General features: G+C 37.0%; 1 protein-coding gene across 2 annotated transcripts in view; it reads right to left on the reverse strand.

The window, feature by feature from the left end:
* Window positions 1–13,008, reverse strand: part of LOC124601234 (calponin homology domain-containing protein DDB_G0272472) — a 142,059-nt gene that overhangs the window by 43,380 nt on the left and 85,671 nt on the right. For both annotated transcript variants that reach the window (XM_047136229.1, XM_047136227.1), the window contains one exon: window positions 3,392–3,478. In XM_047136229.1, coding sequence (XP_046992185.1) covers window positions 3,392–3,478 — 87 coding nt within the window. The remainder of the gene's footprint in view (window positions 1–3,391; window positions 3,479–13,008) is intronic.

The raw sequence follows: 13,008 nt of genomic DNA on the forward strand, positions 1-13,008 counted from the left end.
GGCGCAGCAAAGGAATTTATCAGATAGCATATGACTGCTCGCTGCTACTGCCAATACAGCTAACAGCCACACTTCAAGTAGCCAGATGCAGGAACTGCTTCATATGTGACTTAACTGAACATGAGCCCACAGCAACTGCTCAAACAAACCTAATGTAAACAGTCATGATGTCACACTCATCAGAAGCAATCATCTGTTATGAAGTACAGTATAACTCCGCCTTTATGTTCCTGGAATTAACATTTTCCTGCCGTTTACGACATTTTTTTGTCATTCTCAGCAAAGGTGCCATGATGATTACAACAATCATGAAACTGCGTATGCACAGTAGACACAGTTTGGAAATGATTGTGATTAGTAATTAACTCTTTATTCAAACAAACCTAGTTACTCCCTCCAGCCACCACGCCGAACTTTAACACCTTTACCGGTTCAAGTCCACAGAGTAGAGTGCTCTGGTGTCAATAAACTTAACCATTTAATCTTTGTAAATGCTACTGGATGACCAACATCATGCTAGCATCATATCTTTTCTTCACAAACATTTTTTTCGTTACTGCATAAATCGCGGGAAAATTATAATTATTTTGATTCAAAATCGAGTGCAACTTAACATAGTGGACATAGGGAATTTTACGAGATGAAAAGATTAATGAGGGAAACATATGTTGTTCCTGAAAAAGGCGTTAAACTCTCAGGACAAATAAGCTATCATTTTATCAAAAATAAGTGGTGCTCTAAGCATACTGACTCACAGCATTTTGTTCGAGAGAAAATTCACGAAGTTAAAATACTTAAATGTACCTCAACAGTTCAGTAGCTTGTTCACATGATGAAAATGGCAAAAGAGAAAAATTAACACAATCAACTGATCAATGACTGATTTACAAGTTCCCACCAAAATGTATTAAAAAGTTGGAAGTTTGAATCTATGCCTGCTTGTACTGTAATCTTTACTGTATCGTGCATATTGATCTGTGTGCACTCAGTTTCTGTCACATTTACATTGCTGTCTCTCAGGAAGGTAAACAGGATCAGAATTTATCTTCTAAGTGGCACACTCATGTAACATGGGGCTTACATATAAACTGTTTTTATTATTATTGTTGTTAAAAAAGAACATAAATTGTTAAAAGAATCCAGTGTAAGAATGTTAAATCCTCAACATGAAGAATATTAATGCGTGACAGTTAAATATAATTACACATTAATACATAATATCAAAATTTTATAAAATTGATCTTTAGATTAATACAGATATCGTCAAAAAACAATAAGTAGACATTGGAAATATTACAATACTGATAGGTCTTCACTAAAGTGACAATAAAGTGAGTAAAATATGGAGAACAACACAGCCATTAATATATGTATGAATTATTAAACACCACAAAATGACATTTCCATCCCAGGGACACATTTTTGTTCACAACAACAACAACAACAACAACAACAACAACCACAACCACCACCACCACCACCACCACCACCACTGTGGTAGCGAAAAGTATATCACTGATTCACTGCATTAGTTTAATCAGTTTCCCATAAATTCATTACTTTAATAATTTTCTTCTGCCTTGATAATTGTTGTTCTTAATACTGCAACTGTCCACGCAAATTAATTCTTCTCATTTAGACAGAATCATTTGTGAAAACTTATCAGTGATATTAGCAGTGGCTTTACATACACATGCATCTGCACAGCAACTACCAAAGACAAGGTCTGAAACCGTTAGATAAGTTAACTACACCTGATAGATCCCAGGGCGACAGAAATTCGGGACAGCTTTGTATCCTGCACAAGGTGGAAATCTCAATTCATCATGCAACACCTAGCTGAAGAAATGGAGTTCCAGAATAATTCTCTATTTATTTTCATAATAGTGAATGTGGAGGAGAGAAATCTCAGCTATGCATGCAATTAATTGGAATCTGTAGCTTAATGAGGCTTTAAGAGAGAAGAACGGTTGATCATATCGTATACACAGTACAGACCCCAAGTTCACGGCTCAAGACACTGCCACATTAAAAATCTGAGGCATATGAGTTTTTAATGTATGTTTACTCAAAATGAAGTCCTTCTGATACAAAACATTTATCAGAATATGTTTCCAATGTAGTCATGGCTTCAGAGAAGTCTTCCTTTTGAACTGTTTGGAGTTTTATTTGTCAAAGCCTTCCAAGACCACCTCACTTGAGTCTTATCTTGAGCTCAAGAAGTAACTTCTCAGTTTAGGAAAGAAGAAAATTTCACAACTGTGAAGTCTGGTGAACAAGCTGAATTACGCAACACTGACGTTAGCTTTTCAGTGATGAACAGCTGCACAGGAGACAAGGCACTGTCACACAGAAGCAGGTTGAGAGAGACCACATAATAACTGGCTTAATGAGTCAGTGATCTCAAGCTGCAATTTGATGAACACTTGTTGATAAAACTCCATACTAATTATGGTTCCAGAAAACACCATCTCTTTACAAATGATGCATTTGCTATTGAAAAACACTAACATAATACGGATCCTTGAACCGTTCGAGCGCAGTTCTTCCAGTGTTTAGGACGGATGTTTCTGAAAGTGAAAGAGGTGTCAGACTTAATCCCTGACAACAATGATGAAGGAGATCACAGAAAGCTTGGGACTTTATCTAAATCTAATGTATCAAGTTCACCAAAAACTTTTATCCGACGATTCCATCGTGAAAGGCTTCATAGACATATTAAAGAGATTTCACATCCCATTCATAAGTAAAACAATGAGCTTGTTACCAGTAATAACATTTTTGTAGTGGTCAAGCACATATAAAAAGACCACTCCATCGTCCATCTGCTCCAGTGTTAAGAGTGTGAAATAAATCTTGCACTCGGCTCATATCTGATCAACTCTTAAAACAAAATATACAAATCCACTGTTTTGGGATTTATTTCCTTATCACATGAGATTCTGAACTGCTCATGTATTCAGATGGGTGGCCTCATTCAGATGGTGTGATGTTTTGGCAAGTTGACTTGTTGCCACCAACCAGTTCCGTAATGTACGACTTTCTTCTGCTGAGTGCTGTCTTTTCACCCCCTACCTCCTGCTCTCTGCCACAGTCTGGCAACACCACCTGCATGCACCTCCATTAATGTGGTTGGAGCAGGAGGGGGAGGGGGGACGACGACAGAGTTCACAGCCGAGACTTGAGTCTTCATCGCCTACCAGCCCTCAGAAAAATGTTTCTGCTGTTCAGAAATGGTTGTTTCATTCAGAGTTCTTACTGACTGTACTGTGAATACAAGTATGCCCATCCATATATAATGTGAAAGTGTTACATCTCATCTGATACCTAAATTGCATTGGCCTTTGCAACATACAAAAAATTTTAAAATTAGATATTGTAATCGTGGTACCTCTTTCTTGTTGGTGATTTTTACTTTCTTCTTGGAATATTTAATGCTGGAAACATTTTCTGGTAGGAATAGCTTTGTGACAGGCTCCTATAGCATAAAAAAATACAAAATTAAAAACTCTGAAAGGAATTGTCACACAGAAGAAATTACTCTTTCTGAAGCCAAAGTATCTTATAATATGACTGTTATGAAATGTTTATCATTTGAGTTCACACTATTCTGAACAATTAGTATGTCACATGAGAACACTCTAATTTGAAGCACTGTGGAAGAGTAGTCACTATTCATTTCTGACAAAATTAAACTTCATGCTGTGGCGACCCAATCAGTATCACAGCAAGATAAATTGACTGTTGTCAACATTCTTCATTTCAGTTACTTCACTACAAACAGCTCTCCATATCATCGATGTATTGGTTCCTTATGCAGTGAAACTCGCACATCTTTATCACTCTGTGTAAATGTTACAGGACATGGAATGGGAAAAGGCACTTACCCTTATTAAGTAACAGCAAGGAAAGAGACGGAGAGATGGGTGGGAAGCTGATGATAACTGAATAGGAGTGTGGTACAGGAGGAATACACACTTTAAAAATATATGAAGTCTAGCTTTTTATATTTCCGAAAGTAACTGTGGGTTAAACCTGAAACATTGCCCATAACAACATACCAATACAAGGTCTCAGAAAAGAAAATTTCATTCCCCTATCGCTTTCCAAAAGTTCACAAATCGTGAGCAAAGTTGATGATTTTTCTAAATATGGCTATTTTTGGCCCACTTTCATGAAAAAGTCTTCTGCCAATCCTTTTAAACAGTTTTGTTTAGAAAGACCATGTTCTAAATCACCTAAAAAACTATATTTGGTTTTGCAATGCGAGCATACAAGGCCCTAAAAAGGAATGGCATGGGGGAATTTCAGTGAAAAATGGGTTCATATTCAGCTGATACTTATTAAATGATAACACCACCTGCATGCACCTCCATTAATGTGGTTGGAGCAGGAGGGGGAGGGGGGACGACGACAGAGTTCACAGCCGAGACTTATTAAATATGTCTCTATAGTTGTTTAGTACTCACAGTTGAAGGTAATATCAAAAATTCAGATGACTGAAATTAGCTGATTCAGAGACACTACAAACAAGTAGTCTTTTCCTTCCTCTTCCTTTTAGATGTCTATACAGCATTCAGCTCTACAAAATTATTTTTATAAAACATGAAATGGAATAAGGAATCCTTTGGTTTCTGTCTGACGAAAATTTTTCCCAAACACTCCCATCAGTGGTGTCATCTGGCTGGTAGTATACTTTTCCTCATTATATTCTGCAGCAAATTAATGAAACCTTTAAAAAATTCAAGTAGCATAAAGTAAACATAAGAGTAGGAGCCTAAGAGAAAACCCTTTTAAATTTGGCGTCTGACACATGTAGAAATGTATCATCGGCTTGGGATCTTGTGCAAAGAAATCCTTATCAGGTTTGGGAACATGTGGTAAAGAAATTCACCCGTGGTTGCTGTTGCACAGTTATCGGGCATGGCCCCTAAGATGATGAGGATACTGGTTTTCAAACTATAAAAGAAACCAGATGTGGTTAAGCCCACATGGACAACACCAGTACATTTATACAATTTTCCATGTGTATACTAATGTTTCACATTAACTGCAGGCTATGCTAACATGAGGCACACTATACCTCACACCAGCATTAAATTAGTACGTGAATAGCATTAGGCAACAAAAATAAATACTAATAATTCTCTGCAACATGAATTCATTCCAAGAAACATCAGGAAGACTGCTGTGAACTTTACCAAAATTTTCACAATATGGCAGTGGTTTGAAACCTGTAGGTTACTTATATGATGTGTGCTGCAGCTGTTACACAACTTTACTACCCTACCATGACCTCCACTGTCTGATAATGCAGAATTAAACTGTAAAGTTTAGAAACAGTTTGATCCTGTGGTTGTAGCACAAAAACAGGCTGAAATAAGTCATGATGAGTAGCGAAAAAACATTGCTTTTGTAAAAGTTTTTCAAGTTATTCATACATATCTCACTTCCTACTAATTTTGTAATTCATTCAACTTCCTAGTCATCAAGACTTCATATTATCTTCCCCAGAGAAAACTAAACAATTGTAGAACATAATAAAAGATGTCAGATTGAATTAGATTATCAGTGAAATATGGGGAACTTTTCAATGGAACTCCAACTTGTCATCATCTAATATTTTTGAGGGGGGGGGGGGGCCCTTATGTGCTCACGCTTTGAAACCAAATACAGTTTTTAGGTGGTTAAGAATATGGTCTTTCTAAAGAAAATGGTTTAAAATAAATTGCAGAAGACACTTTGTAAAGCTGGGTCAAAAACAGACATTTTTGGTATTTTTATAAAGACTGTCAAATTTGCCATCTATTTGTCAACTACTGGAAAGCAGTAGGAAAATGAAGTTTTATATCTTAAGACCCTATACTGACAAGTCTTTCATAGCAATGATTCAGGATTATCGCACTCTTACTTTCGGAGATATAAAATACAAAACTACACATTTTTTCAAACATTTATTTTTTCAGCATTTTTGCTTCAAATTATCATTATGCAAATCACCGAGGAAATTTTTTTAATTATTTTTTTTAAAAGAGAGCATAAAAAGTTGTACAAGATGACCTAGTTTTGTTTCTATCAAGACAATATTACCGGAGACATTATGTTTCAAAGTTGCTCAAAACTCGTGGGTGCACTATTGATAACTGCACTATGGGGTCGAACAAAATGAACTACGACTCTGGAAGTATTAAATTAATGATTGTGAGACTTTATCAGTGTTCATTGGGCATGTGTGAACTTGTTCATTCAAAATTTCATCAAAATCCGTGATGGTCACGTGGGAACCTTTAAACCACTTGGAATGAAATGACCTCTTCTTTTGAGTGCGACTCCCCATCGTCTCTGGTACCCATGCACCTGGCACCCCTCCCTCTCACATTCCTAGCCAACAAACCTGCTCTCCCTTCTCCAAGCCACTACTTACCCACCCCCAAACCCTCTTCTGCTTCTTCCCTCTACCCGCCCCACCCTACTCCTGCCAAAATACAATCCCAGCACTGTGTGTCCAGCCAGTACAGGTGTGTGTGTGTGTGTGTGTGTGTGTGTGTGTGTGTGTGTGTGTGTGTGTGTGTGTGTGTGTCCACTCTAGCTCAACAAAGGATTTGTTCTGAAATCAAACAAGATTTTCTTAGTCACTTGTGTGTGGCTGTCAACAGTTCAACACTTCTGCTATTCAGTGGGTGATCTCCTTAACTCCTAAATATATGTACAAACGGTACATTTTAAAAGACTATGGAGTACAAGTGGACGCCCTTTCCATTTTTGATGGTTGGAGTACAGTATATATCTGTAATATCAACCGAAATAATCAGCAAAAGTTTCTCTATCATGGTAAACAACATTTCTCAATTAACCTTGCATGTTTAGTAACTTATAAAGAAAAGTGGCTCAAACATGGAGTAAATACCGACAATAATAAATTCTTATAAAAGTTAGAAATGGTTCAACCAGTCAGAAAGCTGGGTACACTTGACATCAGAGGCGGTGGAAAAAGGCAAAGGAGAGAGGAGAGGAGGGGGAAGATAACATTCAATTGACATTTCCGTACTTACTTTATATCAACAGTAGACAATTACATTATCATGAAAGAGGAAAGTTGTGAGAAGAGTTCATTATTCAATGAGTTTGCTTTCTAATCTGTTTGCAGGCAACAAACCAACAGTAAAACATGATCTTTGAAATATATGTAAGTATAGTTATGACCTAATTTCACACAACTCATTTTCAACATACTACATATGCTGTTACTTGGAATGAGTCTTGCAACAAGCGTACTAAAATGTGTTTTACAAATCATGAAATGGTGGGCAGATCGTAGGTAATGTCAGAAAAACAAATCTGTATCCGGCAGGTGCAAAATGGTAAAATGGAAGTAAGCAGAGCGTGTGCAGAATAACATGGCTAGTAGATGTGCACTTGGAAGGGCAGGAATGGGGAGAGCAATAGTGATGGTGGTTGCAAGTAGGTTGTCAACATGCTGTGAGGGAAATGCCAAGTGCTGGAGGGGAAGTGTTATTCTAAACTGAATCCTAGGCTCACATCTTTTGTAAATATTACATGGAACCACTCCCCACCTGCACATGCATGGCGACCATCCATAAGATCTATTGTCATTTCCGATTTCCTTAGTATCTAAAAAGAATCCCACTGAAAGTGTAACAAAAGCAGCAATTTATTAACCATTCGTAACTTTCAGAGAAGCATCATGAGTGGCAAATTAATTAAAACCTACATTTCTCTCATTGCCATATCAAAATCTGTTTCTTTTGATAAAACACAGCACAGTTTACACAATGTCACCTCACTAACATGTTGTGCAGACACAACAGCGAGAGAACTCTGAAACAGTGGTTTATTTAAATTTATAAAGTGCACATCTGAGGACAAGTAAGGTTGACATCTTAACAAAACGCCCAGCCTCAGTACAAAAATAAATGTGTGAAGTCTTCACTTACGTTGTTCCAAAACTTGCAGCATTTCTCGTTTCACCAGCTATATATAGCTCTTAAAAATTACATTCCTTCATCGTAAAAGTATCTATTTAACGGAGTAACATGTAGATAATGAAGTTTTCCATAATAACCATAGAGCAAAATGCTCTACTCTTTGCTTAATATAATTTGACTAAATTTATTTTTGATATCTCAAACTGTTTATGAAATATGAGTAATGTTAAGGATATTTCATTCTGGTTTTATCGCTAATATATGCAATCACAAGTGAGTATGGCACATAAGATCAATTTTCTCAAAACTGGTGACAGATAGAGATCTTCATCCAAGTCTAAAGAAAAATGTAATATATTAGCTAAAATTCATACGCGACAGCATATTATGTAATATGCACCACACACAAAATCATCATGACCCCTCTTTTTATTGCAGACTTTTTTGAATTTCATGCAGTCCCTTAACTGAATTATCGCAATAACTATGACAATTAACGAAATGATGGGTATAACATCCTGAAGCTGCCCTGCACAGTTTAACGATTTTTTTTCTCCAAATAGTTTCCATAAAATCATTTGAGATAGATTGCAGGGCATTTGTCTCAATTCTATCATCACACTACAATGTCAACCTGCCAAAAGAAGTCAAACGGTATTGGTCTCCCCTTCTGAATAAATGAAGTCACCCAGTGCTTTGGAATAGATTGCTCACTGAGCAATGGCTACTGTATTCTCCTTGGACTCTATGCTGCTAAGTTACTTCCATGTTACAGTTCTTATAACCAAGTCAATACTAATAGGAGCAGCAAACAAATGGTCTCAAAGGTATAATTTCATTATATGATTATTTCAGTTCATACACAAAAGATTCAAGAGCCTCAACATAAATCACAAATAACTTTCAAGGAAATGAATACTCCCTACTTCACCCTCTTAGGGATCGATTTATACCCCCACTCTCAAAAGTAGCCTATGTTCTTCCTCAGGGTTCACGCTACTGCAAAACAAATTTCGTCGAAATCCGTTCGCCAGTTTAGTCATGAAAATTTAACAGTTACTTTCACATTTAATATTATTATTATGGATTAAACACATTGAGGATTGTATAAGTAATGTATCCATTACATTGAATCATGTTATCATGTTATGCAGCACGTATCAACCAATACAAGCATTTTCACAAATACGACAAAGCACAAAAGTCAAGAAGTAAATAACTTTTTTAGTGATTAAATACTGATTTGCATAGTATTCTTCAAATCAATAAATATAACCTGTTCACTTTACAACAGCCATTTTGGCTGAGTAAATTATCTTCTGGGGGTTATGGAAAATTTGGGGGTGGGGGGTGGACAATAGTTTGTAATTGGGTCATTTCATGCAAACTGGTCTAGAGTTTCCCACTCGAGCAACATAAATTTTGATAAAATAATAAACAATAATAAATGGTTAAGTTTCATTACCACCAACTCAATACTTGCAGAGATATAGTTCTCCTTTATTTTGGCCCTTAGCACAGTTTTCAACAGCGGACCCCCAAGTTTTCAGGGACTTGGAGACATAATATCTTCGGCAACATTTTCTTGAAAGAGACAAAACTTGGCCACATTGTACAACAGAACTAATAACAATAACAATAATAATAATGATAATAACAATGATAAAGATCTCTTCAGCAATTTTACGTGAATAATTTGCAGCTAAGGCTCCCGAAAAAAACTGTTGCTTGAAAAAAAAAAAAAAATATGAAGCTCAGTTTTTTATATTTTCAAAAGTAAATGTGGAATAAATTTAAAACTTTGTGCTTAGTAACTTAACAATACAAGGTTTTAGAACCTACAATTTCAGTCTCCTATGGTGTACACAATTAGGGCAAAGCTGACAATTTTTATAAAAAAAGTCAAAATGTGTTTTTTATTTCACTTTTACAAAAAAAGTGTCTTTTGCAAACTCTTTTAAACCATTTTCATTAGAAAGATCACATTCTAAACTACCTAACAAACTAGATTTGGTTTTTCTATGCAAGCATGTCAGGATCTAAAAAAAAAAAATGGCAAGAAGGTGGAGGTACACTGAAAGCTTAACCGTATTCCACTGACACTCAAATCTGACATCTTTTATGACGTCCTACAATTGCTGAGTCCTCTCTCCAGAAGGTAATATCAAAAGTCTTGATGACTAAGAAGTGAAATGGAGGAAGAAGAAGAAGAAGAAAGGGGCCTTTTTTGTTACAATTCCGTGAAGTATTTCAGCTGAAATTTCTGAAGAAGAGAAATTTGTTAACATCAAGTATAGATTTAAGTGTCAGGAAATCCTTTCTGGAAGTATTTGCATGGAGTGTAACCATGTATGGAAGTGAAACATCAACAATAAATAGTTTAGACAAGAAGAGAGCGGTGTGACAGAAGAATGGTGAAGATTAGATGGGTATATCAGGTAACTAATGAAGTGGTACTGAATAGAACTGGGGAGAAGAGGAATTTGTGACAACTTGACTAGAAGAAGGGATTGGTTGGTAGGACACGTTCTGAGGCGTCAAATGAATGCCAATTTAGTATTGGAGGGAAGTGTGGATAATAAAAATCGTAGAGGGGGACCAAGAGATGAATACAGTAGGCAGATTCAGAAGGTTGCAGTAGGTATTCGGAGATGAAGAGGCTGGCACAGGATAGAGTAGAATGGAGAGCTGCATCAAACTAGTCTCTGGACTGAAGAAGAAGACAACAACAACAACAACTACTACTACTACTACTACTACTGCCAGTTTCACGGTATTATAATATTGTATACATTTTGTTAAACTTCACAGAAGTCTTCCTTGCATTTTTTGAAACGGATTCCTATCATAGAGAATTATTAGTATGTTCTTTTATTGTGTAATGCTACTGATTTGCTCGTTTAATTCCAGTTTAAGGTATAGCATACTTTGTGTTAGCTTAGTTTGCGCTTTATGTGCAACGTTAGTGTACTGGTGAGAAACTGTGTAAATGTGCTGCTGGGGTCCACGGTGGCTTAATTAATGCTGGCTTTTTTAATTCTTTTAAAGTGAGAAAACCAGCATCCCCATTGCCATAAGGCCCATGTTTGATAGCTGTGCAACAGCAGCCACGGGTGGTTTTGTTTACCACAGGTTCCCAAGTCTAATGATACATTTCTTTAAGAGCCAGGTCAGAACGACAAGAGGTATCTTTTAGGACCCTGATCTTCTATTTACTTCAAGCTACTTTATAATTTGCTGCTGAATGTCATGAGGGAAACTACATTGCCATCCAGATAGTGTTGCCTGATGATTCTGTTATAACTGCAATAATGTGCTGTTCTGGAAGCCAACACATGTCTTTCTTCGATGGCCAATAAAATGAATTCTCGACCAGATATTAAGCTTTTCTGTGTGGTTTTCTGGATGCAAATTCTCTTGGAGTACCAGTACTGTATTATCTCTTGTTTGGTTCTTTATTATGGCATAATGCCATACATACTAGAATATGAAAACATGCTCTTGAAATGCAGCGAACAGTTGAAACTAGCCAAAACTGTGGAATTAAAAACTTCGTTCCAAATAAAATGACTGCCTCAGTGGAAAAGATTAATAAAAGCCAAATTTCTTTAGCAAACCGACAAAAATATCTATATCTATATCTACATCTACATCTACATCCATACTCCGCAAGCCACCTGACGGTGTGTGGCGGAGGGTACCTTGAGTACCTCTATCGGTTCTCCCTTCTATTCCAGTCTCGTATTGCTCGTGGAAAGAAGAATTGTCGGTATGCCTCTGTGTGGGCTCTAATCTCTCTGATTTTATCCTCATGGTCTCTTCGCGAGATATATGTAGGAGGGAGCAATATACTGCTTGACTCCTCGGTGAAGGTAAGTTCCCAAAACTTCAACAAAAGTCTGTACCGAGCTACTGAGCGTCTCTCCTGCAATCTTCCACTGGAGTTTATCTATCATCTCCGTAACGCTTTCGCGATTACTAAATGATCCTGTAACGAAGCGCGCTGCTTTCCGTTGGATATTCTCTATCTCTTCTATCAACCCTATCTGGTATGGATCCCACAATGCTGAGCAGTATTCAAGTAGTAGGCGAACAAGTGTACTCTAACCTACTTCCTTTGTTTTTGGATTGCATTTCCTTACGATTCTTCCAACGAATTTCTGTCTGGCATCTGCTTTACCGAGGATCAACTTTATATGATCATTCCATGTTAAATCACTCCTAATGCATACTCCCAGATAATTTATGGAATTAACTGCTTCCAGCTGCTGACCTGCTATATTGTAGCTAAAAGATAAGGGATCTATCTTTCAATGTATTCGCAGCACATTACACTTGTCTACATTGAGATTCAATTGCCATTCCCTGCACCATGCGTCAATTCGCTGCAGATCCTCCTGCATTTCAGTACAATTTTCCAATGTTACAACCTCTCGATATACCACAGCATCATCTGCAAAAAGCCTCAGTGAACTTCCGATGTCATCCACAAGGTCTTTTATGTATATTGTAAATAGCAACAGTCCTACGACACTCCCCTGCGGCACACCTGAAATCACTCTTACTTCGGAAGACTTCTCTCCATTGAGAATGACATGCTGCATTCTGTTATCTAGGAACTCTTCAATCCAATCACACAACTGGTCTGATGGCCCATATGCTCTTACTTTCTTCATTAAACGAACGCCTTGCGGAAGTCAAGAAACACGGCATCTACCTGTGAACCCGTGTCTATGGCCCTCTGAGTCTCGTGGACAAATAGCGCGAGCTGGGTTTCACACGACCGTCTTTTTCGAAACCCATGCTGATTCCTACAGAGTAGATTTCTAGTCTCCAGAAAAGTCATTATACTCAAACATAATGCGTGTTCCAAAAATAGCTTCATTGTTCTGCAAGGCGATTAACGCTTGACTGTCAGAAAGTGGAAACGAAATAAAATCTGAAACTAATAACATATTTTAGCCTTCTGTAATTATGTTAAAGTATTTTAATTCACTTTATGGCTCCCAGCTTGTGAAATCCATTTTGTTTTCATTTGACATGAGTGTAGTAAATGAAGAGG

This window comes from Schistocerca americana, chromosome 1, assembly GCF_021461395.2.
Source record: "Schistocerca americana isolate TAMUIC-IGC-003095 chromosome 1, iqSchAmer2.1, whole genome shotgun sequence".
Classification (NCBI taxonomy): domain Eukaryota; kingdom Metazoa; phylum Arthropoda; class Insecta; order Orthoptera; family Acrididae; genus Schistocerca; species Schistocerca americana.